Here is a 22,887-nt window from a genome sequence, read left to right as displayed (position 1 = left end):
AAAAAATCTCAAGAAAAATGAAGTAAAAAATTATGCTTCAATCTGTATTCAAATACCATCAGTTCTTTCTCTGGGGATGGATAGATAGCGTTTTTCATCATAAGTCCTTCAGAGTTGTCTTGGATCATTGTATTGCTGAGAATAGCTAAGTCATTCACAGCTGATCATCTCACAATATTGCTGTTACTTTGTACACAGTACCTTTCACTTTGTATTAACTTATGTAAGTTTTTCCAGGTTTTTTCTGAGAGCATCCTGCTCATCATTTCTTTTTTTTGTTTTGTTTTGTTTTTTGCGGGGCAATGGGGGTTAAGTGACTTGCCCAGGGTCACACAGCTGGTAAGTGTTATCCACTGCGCCACCTAGCCGCCCCCCTGCTCATCATTTCTTATAGCACAATAGTAGGGCAAATATTTTCAAGCTGGAGCACATCCAGGCCAGAGGAGAATTGTTTGAATAACTGAACCTTTCCTACGGAGAATAGGAAACATAGCAGGAGGTGGGGCATGTTAGCTGTCTGCAAGTATTTGGCTATGGAGTGAAGAAAGTTTGGATTTGTCCTGCTTTGTCCCATATTGCAGAACTGAGAGCAGTGCATGAAGGTGGCAGTCATCGGGGCTGATAGAGGGCTCATGTAGGAGAAAACCTCCTAACAATTAGAACTTTCCAGCAGTGGAGTGGCCTGCCTTAGTAGGGGTGGAGAGAGGTAGTGAGTTCTCCGTCTCTGGAAGTCTAAAAGTAGAGGCTGTAGGAGCACTTGTTGAGCACATTGTAGATAGGATTCCTGCCAAGGTTTAGGCTGGATTGGATTGCTCCTAAGGTTCCTTTTCAGGCCTGAAATTCTGTGGTTCCTATTAGGTGGTGCAATGGATGGAGCTCGGAAGACCCAAGTTCAAATCTTGTCATAGATACTCAGTAGTTTTGTAACCCCTGAGCAACCTCTCTCAACCTCAGTTTCCTCATCTGTAAAATGATGGGTTTGGATTCATTGGCCTCTAAGGTCCCTTCTAGCCCTAAATCTTGGATCTTAATTTGATTAATAGCAATAACAAGCACTGGGAAGCTCAGAAAGCACTTTCTTCACAACATCTCCATGAGCTGCTGTCAGATGTCATCATGCCCATTTTACATATGAGGAAACTGAGGCTTAACTAGGCAAAGTTGTTTATTCGGGACCATAGAGCTAGTAAATGGCTGAGTCAGGACTCAAACTCTGGGATTTTATTCCAAGACATGTGCTGCTTTTACTATGCAAGATTATTATGAAAAGTCCATTTGGTTTTAAGGCTTATTGGATGTGTGTGTGTGTGTGTGTGTGTGTGTGTGTGTGTGTGTGTGTGTGTGTGTAGGGGGGGACATATGGTTTTAGGGTTATCATTGGCTCAGGCTGGCACTAAAAGTAGTTTTTTGTGTTTTTTTTAGTGAGGCAATGGGGGTTAAGTGACTTGCCCAGGGTCACACAGCTAGTAAGTGTTAAGTGTCTGAGGCCAGATTTGAACCCAGGTACTCCTGACTCCAGGGCCGGTGCTCTATCCACTGCGCCACCTAACTGCCCCCTAAAAGTAGTTTTAAATGAAAGCCTATTGCCCGGGCAAAGATTTGGAGGAGAGTCGAATAGATAGTCCTGAATAGATGGGCTGAAAACCATGTCCCAAAGGGTGAAAAATTTATTGTGGATGATATACCTGTGGGCAACTGAGACTTGACTGCTTGTGACAGAAAGACCCTAGGGCTGTGACTGAGGTGACCTCTATTCTAGTTCTGACTCTTCAATACATTTGTTACATGACTTTGAAGAAGTCTGTTCTCTTTTCTGGGGCTCAGTTTCTTTTTCTGTAAAATGGGGGAAATAATCCCTGCTCTGCTTTCCTCCCAGGGTCCTTCATGGAATCTGTCATGAGGATTAAATGAGGGGTTGTTATTAAAGTGCTTTCAAAGCTTTAAGTGGCATTCAAATTGGAAGGTTGAATATTTGGTGGGGAAATGGGTGAATGCATGTGATTCCAAGTATTGACTAGGGGTTATCCCAACTGGGGACTGAGAAGAATTGCAGTAGAAGAGAGTCATAGCAATTCCAGTGCTTTGGGGCAGCTAGGTGGTGCAGTGAATAAAGCACTGGCCCTGGATTCAGGAGGACCTGAGTTCAAATCTGGCCTCAGACACTTGACACTTACTAGCTGTGTGATCCTGGGCAACTCACTTAACCCTCATTGCCCTGCAAAAATAAATAAATAGATAGATAGATAAATAAAAAAAGAGGAGAGTTGTAGCAAGGCAGTATAGTACAGGGCCAGTCCTTGAATCCCAACTTCAGCTCTTGCTAGATGAGTGACCCTGGTCAAGTCACTTTACTTATCTGACCCTCAGTTTCTTTATTTGAAAAGTAGAGATAATAATACTCATACTACCTACCTCACATCTACTTGTCTTCCTTTGATACCCAATCATTGTGTGGAGATGATTGGGATGTACAAAGGCTCTACCCCAGGAGTGCTCCTTCCCTCCTCTCCCTTCTCCCCAAGATGACAAGCAATCTGATAGAGGATATACATATGCAATCTTTTAAAACGTATTTCCACATTATTCATGTTGTGAAAGAAGAAACAGAACAAAAAGAACACACAAAACAAACAAAGAAAGCAAATATAGTATTCTTCAATCTGCATTCAGACTCCATCAGTTCTTTCCCTGGATGTGGATAGCATTTTCCATTATGAGTCTTTTGAAATTGTCTTGGATCATTGCACACCTTACAATTCCTAAAGTACTTTACACATTGGGAGATTCTGACCCTTGAGTAAAGAACAGATCCTTGAAATATGAAAGTGGATTCCCACTCACAAGGTTGTTGTGATCCTTAATGCTGGGTAGATGTGGGAGTTGCTGTTATCCTTATTATTGCAGAAGCCTGGTGAACAGTAAGATTAACTCATTTTCTTTTTCCGCTAGAGAGGACCAAGGAAATTCCCCAGCATGAGGAGGTCAATGGAAACATTCCAAGCTACAGGGATGGGCAGGAACCATCAGCATTCACCTTCCGGAGGGAACCGAGTTATTTTGAGATCCCCACGAAAGAGTTTCAACCCGTCTCCAAGTCTGTGGAGGAACAGGTTCATGAAGTCCCCACGAAGGATGTGGAGCCGGCAGGGGGTGGGGCACCCCCAGTGGTGCAAAGCCATGCCTCCTTCACCATTGAATTTGATGACTGTAGCCCTGGCAAGGTGAAGATCAAGGATCACGTCACCAAGTTCTCCCTGCGACCTCGGCGGCCCCTTGTGAAGGACCCAGCGCCTGCTGACATGGTGTCTGCCCAGAGCAAGGTAGCGCATTGGTTAGTCCAGAATGATCCTAGCTTGATACGAAGGCCAGGACCTGGGGAGGATGGATACAGCACCAAGAGTGACCTGCCTGTTCATGTACGGACACTGAAGGGTGAGTAGGACCTACAGACAAGGCAGTGTGACTTGGGGTGTGGGGAGGGGAAAGGGAAGATTTGTGTGTCTATGCAAGAGTCTGTGTGAGACTGTAATTCTCTGTTTGCATGTGACAGGAAATAGGACACCAGGGTAGGAGTGGCGTTGACCTTTTAGCCTTACTCATGATCCTGAGCTTATCTTTCCCTTATGCCCCACACTCTTCATGGCTGGCCCCCAGAGCTGTTAGGGTCACACCCCTCCCCCCTCTGTCTTATAATAGACTCTCAGAGCTGGAAGGGATCTCACAGGGCATCTTCCAAGCCACACTTGAGCAGAAATCCCCTCTACAAAAGTCCAGAGAAGAGGTCAGCCTCTAGGAATGGGAAGCTCGCTCATTGTTCCTTGAGGTAAGACTTTTGACTAGTTGCAATGGGCAGGAAATTTCCCTTAGGTAGAGCTGAAACCGTCACTGCAACTCCTCCTCAGTGCTCCTGGTCCTGTCCTCTGAGACCACGCAGACCCAATCTTATCCCATCTTTGTCCCATCACATCCCTTCAGGGACTTGAAAGCCACTATAATGTCCTCTCTAAGTCTTCTGGACTATAAGCAAATGTATTTATCAAACTAGTCATCCCACTCTGGACACCACTGAGCTTGTCAATAGCCTTTCAATGTGAGCTCCACAACTGCATGTCACTCCATATGTAGTCTGACCAGGCAGAGGTTGACAGGGCTCATCCAGCCTTTTTCTGCAGGCAGCCTAAGATTCCATAGATTTTGGGAGTGATGGCGGACATCCCAAGTGGGATTGTCAAAGACTTCCAGGAATAGGTGGCATTTTGGTGGTATCATACTTTTGACTGATGTTGACATTGCAGTTCACTAAAATCTTTTTTTTTTTTTAAGTGAGGCAATTGGGGTTAAGTGACTTGCCCAGGGTCACACAGCTAGTAAGTGTTAAGTGTCTGAGGCCGGATTTGAACTCAGGTACTCCTGACTCCAGGGCCGGTACTCTATCCACTATGCCACCTAGCTACCCCTCACTAAAATCTTAAGATCTTTTCCATATGAACTTTCATCTTGCCACTTTCTCCATCGTATACTTTTAAAAAATGTTTATTTTAAAATTTTTCTTTACTTTTTCTCCATCCTATACTTGTACAGATAGTTTTTTGAGCCTAGGTGTAGAATTTTATATTTATCCCTGTTTTTATCATAATAGATTTAGCAAAATTTTTCTCAAAAAGGTTTTTCTGGAATTTGAAGGAAGGATAATGAAGTATATGTGTGTATGTAGATAGATAGATAGATAGATAGATAGATAGATAGATAGATAGATAGATAGATAGGGCAGGGCAATGAGGGTTAAGTGACTTGCCCAGGGTCACACAGCTAGTAAATGTCAAGTGTCTGAGGCTGGATTTGAACTCAGGTTCTCCTGAATCCAGGGCTGGTGCTTTATCCACTGTGCCACTTAGCTGCACCAATAGAGTATAAATTTACAGAGCATGAAATTTTTAGGACAGGGAACATAGGAATCTTGTGATAAGTATCCTGAGATATATGACCCTATCTTTGACCAGTAAGCTTGTGCCTCCATTCCACAGCCTCCCTTCCCATTTAGCCACTGACTGGCCTGGCTGCCCCATAGCCCCTTGAAAGAGGGTTCTTCCCAGTGCCATCAACTTCTGTTTCTTCTCTTTTGACCTTTCCACCCACATCAGGGCCATTTCATCCTTGCCACCATCAACCTCTACCACATTAATGAGCTTCTGTCCAGATTGATGGAATCACAGAATCAATCACCAAGCTGGAAGGGACCCCAGAAATCTCGACTCTAATCCATTCCTGTGCAGGATCCTCTCTCAGACATCCCCGACAAGTAGTTATTCAGCTTATACTCAAAGACAATCAGTGACAGGAAACTCACTACCTGCCAAATCACCCCCTTCAGTTATTGGACAGGTCTAAAACATTGTTTTCCATTATTGACTGTAGCAATATATGGTCATCTCATCTCTACCAGAATTCTTCTGAGCTAAGATAGGTGGTGATGTCTGTGTATGACTGTGTATGAGTGCCTGAGGATGTGTGAATTCCTCCTTTCTCTTCTCTACCCTCATTGGAATGCTGTGGGCTATATTCCAGAAAAGAAATTCAAATTCAACAAACATTTCTTAAGTACCTACCATTTGAAAAGGCCCGTGCTAGGTGATGGGGAAAACAAAAACATTTAGAGAAGATGCAGGTTCTCTAGCATGGGACTCACAGTCTAGTGAGAGAATGAGAAACAAGATGGATCATTAAAGTATAAAACCCGATGAAGTTTTAGGGTGCTGGTGGGCAGTAAAAGAGAGGGATTAGCAAACACTTACTGGAGGAGGTGCCATGTGTTTTGGGCTTTAAAAAGGTACATAAGAATTCAGATGGTGAAGAGGAGGAGAAAGGACATTTGAAGCCTCGAGAACAATATGAATTCAGACAACAGACTTAAGGAGAGCGCAGAGAGTGCTTGGGGACAATCTAGTGTGTTTGCAGTATAGAATACGTGGGAGGGAGTGGAAGGAGATAAGGCTGGAAAGCCAGAGAGGTACCAGATTGTAGAAGACTTGAATGCCAGATGTAAGAGTTGGATTTTATTTTTGTAACCATTAAAGAGTTCTGTGCAGAGGAATGGCATAACCAGATATTTGCTTTAGGGACAATAGGATTGTAGACCCAACACTGGAAGGGACCCAGTGGCCATCTCAGCCAATCCTCTTATTTTGTTTTTTTTTTTAAAGAGGCTTGGAGGGGCAGCTAGGTGGCGCTGTGGATAAAGCAGCAGCCCTGGATTCAGGAGGACCTGAGTTCAAATCTGGCCTCAGACACTTGACACTTACTAACTGTGTGACCCTGGGCAAGTCACTTAACCCTCATTGCCCACCCCCCCAAAAAAAGAGGCTTAGGGAGATATGGTGACTTGCCCATGTTATAAGTAACATGTAGCAGAGTCATGATTTAACCCAGTCCCTCTGATCAGTGTCTTTTCTTGCACCAGGATGCATCCTTAATTAGGAAGGTTAGTCAGGTGACAGTATGAAGGATGGAATGTGCAGGGGGCCATGGGGAAAGTGAGGAGAGTGGAGGTGGGAAGGAGTTATGGTAAAAACGTTCTGGAGGGCCGGGACAGTGTCACACGTGAAACAACAGATATAATCCCACTAATGTCCTGGATCTAAGATTATATTCTATTGTACTTGTCCAGTCTTTGGGTGGGTAACTTTGGTTTCAGTTTTACCCGTCATTACTTCTCCCTTTCTCTAAGTGCAGAGTCCTTTATTCCACTAGGGGCAAAATTTCTCCACTGCCTGTCTTTTCCACTAGAGAAGACAAAAGGGGAAATAAGGAATGTCGGGCCCTTCTTCCTGGAGCTCACAGGTTGGGTGGAAATCAGACTCTTAGAGAGTTTTAGGTGGGAGAAGTAGACAAAAAAACCAAAGAATGTAATGATACAGATCTGTCCTTAGATCAGCTGGAATCCATGCTGGATATTTCAGCTTGGAGAGGTAGATGAAGTCAAACCCCAAAGGTTTTGGTAGACTCCAGGACTTAGGACAGAAGAAATGCCATCCAGAAGCCATGGGAGGCAATGCAGTATAGAATTGCTTTGGGTTTGAAGTCAGATCCCATATTTGGGATTAAATCCCAACTCAGCTACTTACTACCTGTGTGACTTTAGTCAGTGTTCCAAGTCTCATTTTCTCCTTCCTTAAAATGAGGAAGTTGGGCTAAATCTTCTAAGTTCTCTTCCAGCTCTAAGGTTTTTGATCCATTCTTAGCACAATAAGTTCCTTTTTAAAAAAATTTTTTTAAAATAAGTTCTTAATGACTAACTGATCCTATGAGTGAGTCAGCTTCTGATGGGTGAGGGCAGCAGGGCTGACATTGGACCATTCTCACTGCCCACTTCCCTAACTCTTAGGCCACCGGCATGAGGATGGCACACAGAGTGACACAGAGGATCCAACGGCAGCCTCTTCTCTAAAGGCAGAAAAAGAGGCTTCCCCAGTACCTGTGGCAGAGCCCCCCACGGGGGAACAGGTCCGACTGCAGCGGCAGATCAAGCGGGACCCCCAGGAAATGTTGCACAACCAGCAGGCCTTTGTCATCGAATTCTTTGAGGATACACCCCGTAAAAAGCGTTCTCAGTCCTTCACCCATGTACCAGCTGACCCCAAAGCAGACAAGCGCCGAGTGCCAGGGCCCACTGCTGTCTGTGGGGGAATGGCTGCCGTCCCAGGTCCTGCCTCAGGCCGAGCATCTGGAAACCCTTCGGGCCCCCAGAGGGCCAGTTCACTCAAGCGAGAGAAGACGGAGGATCGGATGGGTTCATCCTCAACACCTCCCCGCCCAACACATCGACTCTATGGGAGTGTGGGGCGCAGGTCCCGGATGGCTCAGGATTTTGCTGCTGAGTACCTGCGGGAGACTGCTACAGCAGGGAGGCCAGGCCCAGAAAAGCAACCACCAGGCTTGCCCACGCCCCTAGCTCCCCGTGTGGTCATCTCAACAGCTCCCCCAGTGCCCCCATCCTCCCCAGCTCCGGTGGTCTCTGACCCCCAGCTGGCCAAGTCCCGGAAGCAGGAAGAGGATGACAGTTTAAGTGATGCTGGCACCTACACCATTGAGACAGAGACTCAAGATAAGGAAGTTGAGGAGGCACGGAAAATGATTGACCAGGTAGGGACCAATGGCAGGCGGAGGTGGAAAGACCATGGACTCAGAGTAAGAAGCCTCAAAAGACTTGTTCTGGTCCTGGCTCTACCACTTCCCACTTGGGCGAGTCCTTTACCCTATGAGGGATGGTGGATTTGTCTCTAGAAGGGGGCTGGGGGGTGTGAGATGAGTGTAAATGGGCCTTGTCATTGTCAGCAGCTGCTCCAGGGTGGGGTGCGAGATCAGCAGGGTATCCCTCTTAAACCAAGTCTGTTTCTTTCTGTCTCCCTTCCAGGTTTTCGGGGTGTTTGAGTCCTCTGACTTTTCCAAGATGACCTCAGCTACCTTCCGCCCAGTTATCCGTGGAGAGAAGGATGAAGCAGGCTCCTCCCCACCCCCTGTGGCAGAAGCAGGGGTGGCTCAGCGGCTCGCTCTGCTGCAAGAGTTTGCCTCCAGGACCTCAGGCCTATCTCCTCCAGGCGAACCCCAGGTACAGTGGCCAAAGAGGGAGGAGGACAGGCTTGGTTGCATATATGCTCCTCACTCCCCCTCCCTCCCTCTTTCTCTCCCTCTCCCATCCCACTCTCTCTCATTCTCTCTTTCCTTCTCTCTGTCTTTTTCTCTGTCTCTTCCTCTCCCCTTTCTCCCCCCTCCCCTTCTCCCTTTCTCCCTCTCCCTTACCACTCTATTTCTTTTTACCTTTTTTTTTTTTTTTTTTGCGAGGCCATTGGGGTTAAGTGACTTGCCCAGGGTCACACAGCTAGTAAGTGTCAAGTGTCTGAGGCCGGATTTGAATTCAGGTCCTCCTGAATCCAGGGCCAGTGCTCTATCCACTGTGCCACCTAGCTGCCCCCTTACCACTCTCTTTCATTCTCTTGTTCTTTCTTTGTTTCTTCCTCTTTCTTTCCCCCCTCTCTGTTTCTCTCTGTCTCTCTCTCTCCTCTCTCCCTCCCCCCATCTCTCCCTCTCTCTCATTCTCTCTTTCTCTCTGTCTTTTCCTCTCTCTTCCTCTTTCTCTCTGACTTCCCCCCGCGTCTCTCTGTCTCTGTCTGTCTCTGTCTCTGTCTCTCTCTCTCTCTCTCTCACACACACACACACACACACACACACACTCCCCTTTCCCAAGTGGCAAGCCAGGGCCCTGGTTCCAGAGGAATAGGGCACAATAGGCAGGAAGCAGGAGAATAATAGGAAAAAATTCCAGCATAGCACAGGGTCGGAACTGGATCAACAGCCAAATCATACGGAATCATAGGATTGGGAAGTGAAAGACACCTAACTAATCATCTTGTTCAGTTGCCTCATTTTTCAGATTAAAAAAAAAAATGAAGCCCAGAGAAAGGAAGTAAGATGCCCACATAAGTGGTAGAGAGCAGTGTATCTGAGATTCGAACTTGGGTTCTCTGAGTCCTTATGCAGTGTTCTTTCCATCACACATAATAATAGGATCACTTAAAATACTTCAAGGCTTTAGGATTTTTATCTTTGTGGGTACTTTTCCGTACTCCACCCCCTCCCCATGGCCCCATTGAAAGTAATAAGCTCACTGAGGGCAGAGATGATTTTCCCTTTTGTCTTTGTATCCTTAATAGCCTGTCCGATGCCTTGTACTTGTTGTTCAGTCATTTCAGTCATGTCTTATTTTGTGATTCTGTGGACCTCTGTTCAAGGGGTTTTCTTGGTGTGGTTTGCTATTTCCTTCTCCAGTGGCAGAGGTTAAGAGGTTAAGCCCAAGATTACACAGCCAGGAAGTTTCTAAGGCTGGATTTGAACTCCAGTCTTCCTGATTCCAAGCCCAGAACTCTATCCATTGCACCACCTAGCTGCCTAAGTGCCTTGTACTTAGTAAGTGCTTAATGAATGTAGATCATAGCCCCTCTATTCCTTACTAGGTGGTCTTGAATGAATGAATAAGTGAGTGAGGAGTCAAACAATTGATCTCTCTGTGGCTAAATTGTTCATGAGTCCCTGAGCTTAGAGAGACTGGACAAATTCTTATAAAATAAACACATGACTCATCATGTACTGCTAGCTGTCAAAGGGCAAAGCATTTCAAGCTTGGGTTTGCAGAGCTCATGCTCAGTTTGCATAGTATTCTACGACTCCAGGATCACCTCCAAAACCAAATGAGTCATTTCAGTGGGACGTGAGTGGAGGAAATGAAATAATAATAGTAATTATAATGCTATTAGCAAAAGGGACTAAACCTTTGGTTTCATTGGAATGGGAACTACCCAGATGAGGACACTCCCTTTTCTAGTGCAGATTAGCACCCTCTCTGCAACTCAGACTCTTAAAGAATTGTCAATAGACCTGAGATATTCCATTTTCTTATTACCTACAGAATCAAGTCCAACTCTTCAGCTTGCTATTTAAGGCCCTCCAACCATCCAGCTCTACCTCCAACTCTCCATTTTCCTTCTTTCCTCCCAAACATATTTTCTTCCCCTTCCTCTCCAACCAAGGTAGGATAGTTTCCCAGGCACTCAAAGCCATACAGGCAAGATTTGAACTGAGGTTTTCCTGGCTTTTCAAGGTCACTTCTCTATCTAGTAGGCCACGCTGCCTTTCAATAATACTGTTGTGATTAATAATGATAATGGTGATTCTGTAGCATTTAAGGTTCACAAAACCCTTTCCTCACAACAGCCCTGTGATGTGTCAGGCAGTGCACAAGTTGTTACCTTCCAGCATTGCTACTCACTCCCTGTACATCCCAGAATTAGCCCCTCTCCCTCTCCAAGCCCCAGTCTAAGGAAATAAGGTCCCTTCTTGATTTGTATTTATGATTCTGTGAGCTACAAAATGAGGAAGTTGGGCTGAGAGGCACAGAATAAAGGGTCTTACTCACAGTCATAGAGCTAGTGAGTCCCCTGAGTCCAGATCCATTGTTCTTTCTGACTCAGACTCAGAGTCCATCAGAGAGTGGAGTGGGTGGGAAGTGATCTCAGGTAGGGATTTTAGAGGGAGGCAGGAACACAGGGAGTTGGGAGATCATTGTATTTAGGGGCATGTGGGTACTTGGGTTTCAAATGCCCCTTTGCCCAAATGATTGGATACAATGAGCTGGCCAGGCCCCTTCCCCCTCCCTCTACAGTCACATCAGTGGGTGCCTTGGGTCACAAATGGGCATTTATTTCTCTTTGTAGGTCCTGCCAATGTCAGGCTCTCCAGGGAGTCAGAAATGGGTATCCCGTTGGGCCAGTCTGGCTGATAGCTACTTGGATCCAGGACCAGGGCCTTTGCTCCCTGAGTCAAACCCCTCTGGCCTGGACTCTGAGACGGGTAAGTCCCTATTTGACTGGAGAAGCAGATTAATAACAATAATAACTAAAGTTTCTCTAGTTGTTTAAGGTTTGCAAAGCCTTTTCTTACAACAATCTTGTGAGGTAAGTATTGAAGTACTATAGGGGCAGTGGATAAAGCACTGGCCCTGGATTCAGGAGGACCCGAGTTCAAATATAGCCTCAGACACTTAACACTTACTAGCTGTGTGACCCTGGGCAAGTCACTTAACCCTCATTGCCCTGAAAGAAAGAAAAAATAAAAGAAGTATTATAGCCATTTTACAGATGAACAACTGAGGCTGAGAGACAAAAAAGACTTAATCACAGCCGCATAATTAGAAAATTACATTGTTGGAATTTGAACCAAGATCCTGTGATTCTTAATTCACTTCTTTCCCCAACATTATGCTACCTCAACCCTTTGACTTTGTGCTAGGGCTGAGTGGGATATAGGCCTGGAGGAATTATCAGACCCAGATTGGGGGTGGGTGGTCAGATTTTGGGTAGACTCCTGCAGTTTCCCTCTGGGAAACAGACATGTGGATACTATCTCCCCCAGTCTTCATCAATTCAACATGCATTTGCTGAGAGCCTTAATGTTTACTGAGTATTAGATGTGGAGGATCTAAAGATAAAGTTAAATCAGGTGCTACCCTCAAGGAGCTTATGTTTTTTTTTTTGTTTTTTTGGGGGGGTGGCAATGAGGGTTAAGTGACTTGCCCAAGGTCACACAACTATAAGTGTCAAGTGTCCAAGGCTGGATTTGAACTCAGGTCCTCCTGAATCCTGTGCCACCTAGCTGCCCCAGGAGCTTATGTTCTAATAGAAGAGGGTTACAGAATGGCTTCTAGTTTTCTTGTCCAGCCCTAGCATTTTCCTCTGATTCATAGCCCTCAGCAACTCTACTGCTGAAACTCAAGATTCTATCCCTATCCCTCCCTAGACACAAGCACCAAGGAAGTCCCATGCAAAGTAGAGTTGGGACAGAGAAGGGTCTGTTATGAGGCCCTCGACTTGGCCTCCCTGTGGCACATGGCATGATTTTCATGTTTTTATGTGACCTTAGGTAAACCATAAAGTCCTGGAGACCAGAGTAGACAACTATAGTGGCAGCATCCGGTCGTCCCTTTAACTGGAGTGGGAACTTCAGCCTGGAGAAGGGACTGGTTCTTACAGTTTTACCTGAGCCTGAGCCTGCTTGGAATTTCCTTCCCTTTTTACCCTCAGACCTCCTGTCTCCTTTCTTGCCAGTTTCCCAAAGGGGTTGACTCTCTGTCTCTCTCCCATTCCCGTTAGCTCATGCCTAGGCTCTCCAGTTTCCTTGGATTGTTCTGTTCTTGGTGTGTAGAGGCTACCTTCATCACTCTTTGACCCCTGACACATGGATGGAGTTTAAAAAAGATCTTTATCAATTTTTTTTTTGTGGGACAATGGGGGTTAAGTGACTTGCCCAGGGTCACACAGCCTGAGGCCAGATTTGAACTCAGGTACTCCTGAATCCAGGACCAGTGCTTTATCCACTGCACCACCTCGCCGCCCCGATCTTTATCATTTATAAGGAAGGAAGTAAAAGAGAAGAGACTTAACAGAGCACAGAATGGTCCTGTCATACAAGGCAAAGAGTCTTATCCTAAGATGCCCCTCACCTGTCCATAGACAAGAGGAGGAGATTCAGGCACTGCCCTTGCGGAGCTCAAAGCCTGGGAGATCTCGACATTCTGTCCTAGAGGCTCCTAGTCAGGCTGGAGAGATAAGAAGTGAGACCAGAACAATATAGGACCACATGTGACCTTGGACTAAAGTATGTGGATTGGTTTCCCAGGAAGGTGGTGCAGTCACAGAGAACTTCCTGGAGGAGGGGGCAGATTTGGAGCATGAAGGAAAGAAAAGGTTTAGATGTAGGCACAAGAGGAAAGGTTGGTGAGGAGACCAGCTTCCCTGGGATTGAAGGGGAAGGAAAAAGGGACGTGTTTGGGAGGAGAAAAGGAAAATTTAGAGAGCTGAAGGTATGGCTGGATTGCAAAGAGCTTTAAAGAGTGTCTGGATTTTATCTTATTGGCAGGAGAGATCCAGAAAGATCTTCCCTGGGGAATGCAAGCTATTCATTAATTTGGGAAAGGAGCCCCAGTCCTCAGACATGGGAGAAGGCTCTCCTGGGGCCTTGTCTATCCTATTTCCTTTAAGCCATTTTTCCAACAGGAACTAACCTGGGGTTGGGGGTTTTTGGGTAGCCTACAGTGCTAGTTCCACCTTGTGGATATGCCGGGTGAGTGATAGAGAATCCTGGATTCTGTACACTCCTTTGGGGGTGAGGGAAGGTTGGTGATTTGGAAGGGGTACGATAAAACCCTGCTACATTGTCATAACCTAATTGTGCTCCTGAGGGGGAGGCAGGATGTGAAATTGGGACAAATTTTTCTTTAATGGATCTGTCACTTCTGTCCTCACAGATATCACCAACCACAAAGTTGGGGAGTTGGAGCCAGCCTTGCCTTCCAGAACACGGAGACTACTCCCCCAGCTACCCCCAAGTGATAAAGCAGAAAGTCCTGTGTTGACTGGATTAATGGGGCCAGATCCCTACCCTGAAGTCAGTAAGAGAAATGCAGCCAAACAATCAGCCTCAGAGTCCTACGAGAACCCAGTAGACCACTTGTTCATCCAAGAGGATCTGGACCCAGACAGTCTTAGTGATGGAAGCCAATCAGATGATGGTCTTGGGCCCAGGGAGAGAAAGAGTGAGAGTGCCCAGGGCCCCGAGTGGCCTCGGGGCCAGCAGCATTCACCTGTGACAGAACTCCAGCATAACAAAGCCAAGACAGCAGGGGAGCCGGCCCCCATGTCCTTCTATATTGGAGATGATAACAAGGAGCCCAGCTTTCCCTCCAAACTCTCCCGAAGCCCCCCAACCCCCCGAGCCAACAAGGAGCCTGTGGATCGGGCATCATCCCCCTTGCGGCCAGTCAGCAGCTCCCCTTCCTTGAGGTCCAGAGCCAAGGAGGAGAATGGCACATATATCAGCATGACGGGGAAGATGACTATTTCCCTGCAGACCAACCAGTCCCCAGAACAAGATAGTTCGGCAGTGGTGGCAAAGGAGGCCCTATCCTTCGTCCGTCAAGAGAGCTTTACCAAAGAGCGGGCAAGCAGTGGCATTGCCCCCAACAGGCTCCCCCACATATCCAGCCATCCCCTCCTGAAGGACTTGGAGGCTGCCCGGGCTACCCGCATGGACTACCATACTCAGGATACGCACTTAATCCTGAAGGAGACAGAGACGGCTCTTGCGGCTTTGGAAGCCAAGATCCTCGCCAAGTCCCCCGGGGAGGATGCCAGGAACAACCCTACACAGCCAGAGGATTCCTTATCAGGCGATTCTGATGTAGACACGTCCAGCACTGTTAGCCTTCTCAGTGGGAAGAATGGCTCCAGCCAGACCCAGAAGGTCAAGGTGGTGGTGGGCAATGGGTCACAGAAAGAGCGGCCATCGTCTGCACCTTCAATACAGGATTCCAGCAATGGTGGTCTTGTGCCCAGTGCCCGAGAGCGGCTCTCTGAGAAGCAGCGTCGCCCGGGGCCAGCCCCAGAGGGAACTCGGCGCTTCCAGGTTAAACGTAACAATGGAACCCGTGGATCTCTGGACTTCACAGATGATGAGCGGGGGTCTGGTCACCCCTACACACCCAGTCCAGATGCCGTCACATCAGAGCCTGAACATCAGCCAGCAGCAACGGTCAGACCCACACCCCGGAGGAAGCCCACGGCCCCGCCTCCTTCTCCTTCTACCACCAAGGAAGAACATGGCCGGGTCTCTGCCAACGTGCAGAAGGTACAGCAAATTCTCACAAGGTCCAATAGCCTGTCCACCCCACGGCCCACTCGGGCCTCCAAGCTTAGGCGGGCGAGGCTTGGGGAGACCTCAGACAATGAGGGTGCTGAGAATGAAAGGGCCACCGCGTCCAATCCTGAGGCCACGGCCAAGCAGAACACGGAGGGCAAGAAGCTGTCCCGCCTGGACATTCTGGCCATGCCCCGAAAAAGGGCTGGTTCGTTTACGGTGCCCAGTGATTTGGAGTCAGCCCCAGCCCGGACAGGCTTCTCTGGAAGGAGCGTTGAGTCCTACTACTCAAGCCGAAAGCCGACCATGTCAGAAGCTCGAGCAGCCGCCAGGAAAACAGCAGCAGCTGTGGCTGCCGCAAAGCAGCCTTTCAACCGGGCTCGCTCGGGCAGCGCCCGGTATTCTTCCTCCTCTAGTAAGTCTCTGGCTCTGGCAGGGCCAATAGTTGAGCAGGTCAACAGTGTCCCATTCTGTAGACACCAAATAAAGATGGTGGGCATTAGAAAAGATAGGGTTTTGATGCCTTTTGAGCCCCTAAAATCTTTCCCAAAATTAGGGGTTCTTAACTTGGGACTCATGAACTTATTTTTAAATATTTTGATGTGTTTAAGTATAATTGGCTTCCTTTGTAATCCTGTGTATTTTATTTTGTGCATTGAAAACCATTATTCTAAGAAGGGGTTCATGGGCTTTACCAGACTGTCAAAGGGGCCTATGATACAAAAATGGTTAAGAAATCCTGGGGGGCAGCTGGGTGGCACAGTGGATAAAGCACCAGCCCTGGATTCAGGAGTACCTGAGTTCAAATCTGGCCTCAGACACTTGACACTTACTAGCTGTGTGATCCTGGGCAAGTCACTTAACCCCCATTGCTCTGCCAAAAAAAAAAAAGAAATCCTGTCCAGGGGCAGCTAGGTGGTGCAGTGGATAAAGCACAGGCTTTGGATTCAGGCGGACCTGAGTTCAAATCCGGCCTCAGACACTTGACACTAGCTGTGTGACCCTGGGCAAGTCACTTAACCCTCATTGCCATGCAAAAAAAAAAAAAAAAGAACTCCTGTCCTAGAAGCGATCTCAGTCACTGAGATGGACTGAGTTACCTACTGGGTGCTTAGGGCTTGGCACTGGAAGACAGAAGGAAGGTGAGATGTGGCCATACCCTTAGAGAGCTCTAGTGTGAGGAAGACATAGGTCCCCTGTGTTATCTATAACCCTTGACTCAGGGCTGAGTTTCTCTTGTGACTCACTGGGGGACAAGAGGTCATTTCTTCCCTGAGGGTGTCCTGAAGGTCAGAGGGGCTTCTGAGATGGTGGGGGGTGGATATAAAAGGTGGGGATGGGCTCTAAGGAAGGAAGGAGGGGAGGAGAAGGAGCAGTATCAGAGGGGGTCTGGGGAAGGGCATCAGAGGTGGTCCGAGGGTCTGGTTGTGTGTCTGCATCACTTCTGCTGTTTTATCTCTGAAAACAATGCCTTCCTCTTCTGTGTTCAGCCATGTGTTTACCACATTGCAATTCTTCTCTGAAGATGATAAATATTCTAAACTCCATGGGGCTGTCTTTGCTCATCCCTGTACCTAAAGGGAAAAGCGAGGGCCCTTGAAGGCCGATGCCCCTTGCCTTTATTTTAAATTGTTAATGAAGCTGGTCACTGCTAATGACATCCACCTCTGGGATATCCAAGACTGGCCGGCTCTTCATGCTGGCTGGGGCTCAGCCACAGATCATCCATTAAACTCCAGAAAAGAGCTCGAGCTTTGATCTTATTCCAAATGAATTGGTTTTTGGTTTACAAGGCCCTGGGGGCTCCAGGCAAGGATTTTTGGTTTTTGTCTTTTCTCTCCTCTTCCCTGCCAGCTGTTAGCAGCTCCTTGCTAACCAGACTCTCCTTCTGCCTCACTGTCAGCTTCTACTAACCACATCTCTGGTTGTGTCTGTGGTGAATTGGCTTGGGATTTTCCTCTCTCCCTCCTTTGTACCTCCCTGAAAAAGGTGGCCTTGCTCAGCGTGAGCCCTGGAGAGTGGTAGTTTTACCGGGTCCCAGGCTGGAGGCCTTTTCTAGCCAGGGAGAGAGGCTGCCAAAGTGCAGAAGCTTATACACTGACTGGGCCAGACTTGTCTTTACCTTCTGGGACAATTTACTGTTTCAGTAGGAAATCTCTTCTCTAGGTGTTGCATGAGAGGTAGCCCCTTGGGGAGGAGGGGGCAGTAGGTGAGACAGCCTGACTTTCTTGGGGGAAGGAGAGACCAAACAAGAAGACAGGCTACAGAGTCTCCGTGCCTTCCCCCTCCTGGACTTCTGGGTGAATACGGCCCCTCCTGCTGCTGCCGCTGCTGCTGGAATTAAAGTCTTTAAGAAATAGGCAGCTTATGGAACCTCAGAATCTTAGAGCTGATGGGACCTTAGACACTGTCTTGTCCAGTTCTTTCATTTTACAATTCAACTCAGTATCTCTACTGATCCCCGGTATACCTAGCCCTGTGATTGGCAGGAGGAGCAGAGCAGGTCCCTGTCCTCAGGCAGCCCACAATTTATTGAGGGGATGGAGAAGAGGAGATCCGAGCCTTGTCCTTTGGGACACACAGGACTCACAAACAGGGAATGATTACCTATCAGGACAAAATACAGAATTCTTCAACAGACAGAGCCTCTCTACTTTGGGGATGGTTCTTCTACCTTCTTCTTGACCAACTTTCAGTAGTACTATACCTGCCTTGTCCCACATAGGGCCAGTTTCCTCTATTAGATGGTCCATAGACCAGGGCAGCAGCTTGGTTGGGTTGGCCTGGGAGAATCCAGCACGTGGACCAAGGGCAGCCCACACCTGCCTGCATGAAGCATGGGGGAGAGTGTCACTTGCCCCTCCTTGGGGAGCCTAACTTTCTTCCATCTCTCCCAGGAGGGCCAACTTTCCCTCCCTTTCTGGATGACATGGGGTGGCTTTGGGCTGTGTTTTTAATTTCTTGGTTTGGTTTAATCACCCTGGTTTGGGTGTCCATGGAACTTCCCCGGGAAGATAGGGGACCCATTGTGGACAAGACACTTCCCTTCCTGATGATGGTGACTTTGGGGATATCCGAGCAGCTCCAGGAGTAGCTCTGTAAAGAAGGGCCGATGAGACAGACTTCACTTGTGTCCATCTCCCAGGCCCTCCACAGGCCAGCTCTGCTTCCATTATAGGCAATTCAGCTCATTAGTGTGGGAAAATCATAGGGTGTTGTAATTGAAAAGTACCTTCAATTTCATCTACTTCAATGCCCTCATTTCATTTTTGGGAAAACTGCATAAGGGCACACAGATGGCTCTTGAAGTTGAGTCTACTAACTCTAAGCCCATTCATTGCCATATCTACTCGGTCCGGGGAGCTCATGACACCCAAACCTTTTCCCTCTTTTTAGGGCCCCTGAGAGGTTCTAAGTGGCTCCCTCTCCTACTTTGTTTTGCCCTTTGTTTTTGGTTTATTCCAATTTGGTTTGGCCTTGGCTGCCTGGGCTCTGAATTCCTTTCTGTTTTTGTTCTCCTTGTGTCTGAAACCAATTCATTTGCCTAAGACTCCCGGCGGAGGCAGCAGGGTTCAGACTGCACATCCACCTCGGAGGAGGAATACGGCTCTACCCACAGTTCTCCCAAACACAAACGCTCCCATGCCTCAACAGCCACTCAGACCCTGAGGGCCACTGGCCAGAGCCGGCCCAGGTCCTACAATGGGCGGGACACGGATGAGGATGATGAGGATGACGAGCCTGAGCACTACAACTTCATTGTACAGACAGCAGAAATCGCTGAGATTGCCAGGTGAGTAGGAGGACTCTGGGAAGCCCCTAGAAGCAGAAAGTGTTTCCAAAATAACCCTGATAATTGGATTTATATCCCATCTTTGCCACTTATTTGCTGTGTTACCCTAGGCAAGTCACTTAACCTATCTGGGTCAGAGTTTCTGCCTCTATAAACTGACTGGACTAGTTATTGCTGTGTTACCCTAGGCAAGTCACCTAATCTATTTGGGTCTGTTTCTTCCTCTGTAAACACAGTGGGTGGACTAGATCATCTCTCAGGTCCCTCCCAGCTCTAAATCTCATATGACTTCCAAACATGAATTGATGGGAAACATTACCTATGTGGAAGGGAAAGATTTGAAGGTTTTGGGGAGAGGGATCCTTTATTTAATGTTTGTCAAAATTTGATGTGCTCATTTCCACTCATTTCTCCGTTTTCTGAATGTGAACCTTCCACTTGGTTGTAGGTCCTAGAGTTTTCCCTAGCTCTGTAAACATACTCAGACCCTCTTTCTAATGTTATTTATTGTGAGTCCTAAGGATATGGACTTACTGTGGCTACAGGGTAATATAAACAATCAGAGCTTTTCCCCTGCCCCTTCACAATTTTCCTCTGACAGTCTAGTATCCAATCCAAAAGACCTTGAATTTTGTTTTTTTTTGTTGTTGTTGTTGTTTTGGTTTTGTTTTTTTTGTTTGTTTTTGGGTTTTTTGGTGAGGCACTTGGGGTTAAGTGACTTGCCCAGGGTCACACAGCTAGTAAGTGTCAAGTGTCTGAGGCTAGACTTGAACTTGGATCCTCCTGAATCCAGGGCCAGTGCTCTATCCACTTCGCCATCTAGCTGCCCCTAAGACCTTGAATTTTGGATTCTTTGCTATTTGGGGTTTTCTTTGCCTAGATAAGGGAAGGCTATATGGAGAAGGTAGCTGGGCTTTGGAGGAAAGTCGGTATGCAACATGTGTGGTGAAAATTGGCTTAGAATTAAAAGATCTAACATTGACTAGCCTCTTTGCCACTAGGAACCTCAGTGTCCTCATCTGTAAAAAGAAGAGAATAATTCATGCACCACCTGCTACCTAGGGCTGTTGGGAGGAAAGTGCTTTGTAAAACTTGAAGTTCTACTGCTGTGTTTACTAATAGCATCAATAACAACCAGTGGAGATAGTGGGGAGGGTAGGACATATTGAGGGAGGAGGAAAAAGCAAGTTATCCAACCTAATTAGTGTTTAAATACATGAAAAGAAGTGGCATTAGGCAAAATTAGGAAGGTAGGTTGGTCCTCACACTGGAAACAACCTCCTGGGTTTAAAAGCCTAGCTCCATTGGAATACCCAAACATGGGCTTCGAAGAGCCATTGTCACAGATTATCTTCAATAGTTAAATGTTTCTAGGATTGTAGGATTATAGATCAAGAGCTAGAATTCCCAGATCTACTTATCTAGCCCTAACCTCTTTCCAGCTCCTATCTCAAGTCTACAGCTGCCTATTGGACATCTCAAACTGGATGTCCCAAAGACATGATAAACTTAATATATCCAAACCTAAACTCACTATATTTTCCCCCAAACTCCCCCCACTTCATAATTTTCCTATTGTAGTCAAGGGCTCCCAGGCACCCTCACTCTCAACCCTGTCATATTCAATCAGTTAGGCAGTAACGAATAGACTGCCAGGCCTGGAGTTAGAAGACCTGAGTTAAAATCCTGCCTCAGACACTTAATTGCCCTGTGATCCTAGGCAAGTCACTTAATCAATCTCTCTCTATCTCAGTTTCCTCAACTATAAAATTAAATAAATGCAATAAACAATTTTTTTTCTCAATCTTAATAGTATTTTATTTTTTCCACTTACATGTAAAGATAGTTTCCAACATTTGTTTTTATATTTCCTTTCTTAATTAGTTGCAAATTCCTGTCAATTCCACCTTTCTAGCATTTCTTATATAAGCATCCCTTTCTGTCTTCTGACATTGCCACCACCTTGTACAGGTGCTCATTTTCCCATGCCTAGACTATTGCAGTAGCTTGCTGGTTGGTCTCCCTTCCTCAGGTCTCTCCTCATTCTATTCTGTCTTCCACTCAGCTGTCAAATTCATCTTAAAATACAGATCCCCCGGGGCAGCTAGGTGGCGCACTGGCCCTGGAGTCAGGAGTACCTGAGTTCAAATCCGGCCTTAGACACTTAACACTTACTAGCTGTGTGACCCTGGGCAAATCACTTAACCCCAATTGCCTCACTAAAAAAAAAAAAAAACAAAAACAAAACCAGATCCCCCTACTCGATGAACTCTAATGGTTTCCTATTGCCATTCCTATGGCTCTTTATATCCTAGCTCCCTCTTCCCTTTCCAGTCTTTTTACATTTTACATTCCCTGCTCCCCTTCCCCCTTTCCCTCCCAACAATACTTTGTGATCCCCTGGCCTTGGCCTCCTTGCTGTTCCTAGAAGAAGATGCTCTATCTCTAGACTCTGTGCATTTTCTTTTTTTTTTGGTTGGGCAATGAGTGTTAAGTGACTTGCCCAAGGTCACACAGCTAGCAAGTGTCTGAGGTTGGATTTGAACTCAGGTCCTCCTGACTCCAAGCCTGGTACCTACTAATACACAACTCAAAACAGTGTCCTACTGGCAGCTAGGTGGTACAGTGTATAGAATGTTGGGCCTGGAGTCAGGAAGACCTGAGTTCAAATCCAGCCTCAGAAACTTACTGACTCTGTGACCCTGGGCAAGTCACTTAACTTTTGTCTTCCTCACCTATAAAATGGGGATAATAATAGCATCTATCTTCCAGGGTTGTTATGAGGATGAAATGTTATGACTTTTGTTACTGCCTGACATTTAATAAATGCTTTTTTAATTCCTATTCCCTGAATACAAGTAAGTATGAAACAAGGTCCGATAGTGACAAAAGGGATCTAGACAGCGTGTTCTAAGAAAATTTGACGAAAGAGGGAAATACTTCTAGTTGTGGAAATCAGGGGAGTCTTCATGGTGGTGGGGAGACAAACATTTGAGCTCAACTTAGATGGGAAGAGGAAGATGCCATCAAGCAGAGATGAAATAGAGTGAATTCTAGGATGGGGGTTGGCTCATACAAATATGTGATGGTGGGAGAAGAATGGCTAGGAGTCTGACTTGCTTGGAATATTGTAGTTGGGAAGGTAAGAGCTTAATTGTAGAAGGCCTTGAATCCTGAGATCAGGAAATGATCTTTTTTATCCTGTAGGCAATAGAGTCCTTCTAAATGTTTTCGAGTAGGACAATGACTTAATCACTTAGGATTTTAGCAGTGGTCTCAAGGGAGAATGGAGATGTTTGGGGACCGGTTTGGGGGAAATCAACAGGTATTCCTTAAATCAGCTCCTATTTCTCAGATGGATAATAATGGTCTGTGGATATCCAGTGGTTAGAGGACTGTTCTTGTTTTAAATTTATAAGGCTGATTTTGCTCATGGCATCATAGATAGGATTTAGAAGTAGAAGGGACCTAACCCAATCATTTTACAGATGAGGAAACTGAGACCAAGAGATGTTAAGTGACTTGCTTGAGGTCACAAATGGTAGTAAGAATGGCTGGATGTGAGGCCTTCCTACTTCAAAACCAGTGGTCTTTGTATACATCATCACTGTGACTTCTGTTCTTTGGGGGAAAGATTCTCTTCTTTGGACATCTGTCTAATTATTGGCAAACTCAGAGGATAAACCATTTGATCAGCAAGCATTTATTAAGAGTCTACTACTGGGGGGCAGCTAGATGGCGCAGTGGATAGAGCACCGGCCCTGGAGTCAGGAGTACCTGAGTTCAAATCCGGCCTCAGACACTTAACACTTACTAGCTGTGTGACCCTGGGCAAGTCACTTAACCCCAATTGC

General features: G+C 46.6%; 1 protein-coding gene across 2 annotated transcripts in view; it reads left to right on the top strand.

Moving 5' to 3' along the window:
- The window catches only part of CEP170B (centrosomal protein 170B), a 110,073-nt gene that overhangs the window by 61,187 nt on the left and 25,999 nt on the right, over window positions 1-22,887 (top strand). Inside the window, exons 8-13 of one of the 2 annotated variants that reach the window (XM_043981574.1) lie at window positions 2,950-3,432; window positions 7,382-8,139; window positions 8,411-8,605; window positions 11,265-11,400; window positions 13,853-15,655; window positions 18,895-19,033. In XM_043981574.1, coding sequence (XP_043837509.1) covers window positions 2,950-3,432; window positions 7,382-8,139; window positions 8,411-8,605; window positions 11,265-11,400; window positions 13,853-15,655; window positions 18,895-19,033 — 3,514 coding nt within the window. Of the gene's footprint in view, window positions 1-2,949; window positions 3,433-7,381; window positions 8,140-8,410; window positions 8,606-11,264; window positions 11,401-13,852; window positions 15,656-18,789; window positions 19,034-22,887 lie in introns of both variants that reach the window. The other variant, XM_043981572.1, reaches the window with a different exon arrangement.

The sequence above is a fragment of the Dromiciops gliroides genome, chromosome 2 (assembly GCF_019393635.1).
Source record: "Dromiciops gliroides isolate mDroGli1 chromosome 2, mDroGli1.pri, whole genome shotgun sequence".
NCBI classification, from domain to species: Eukaryota; Metazoa; Chordata; class Mammalia; order Microbiotheria; family Microbiotheriidae; genus Dromiciops; species Dromiciops gliroides.
This window is presented reverse-complemented; position numbering and strand designations above follow the sequence as displayed.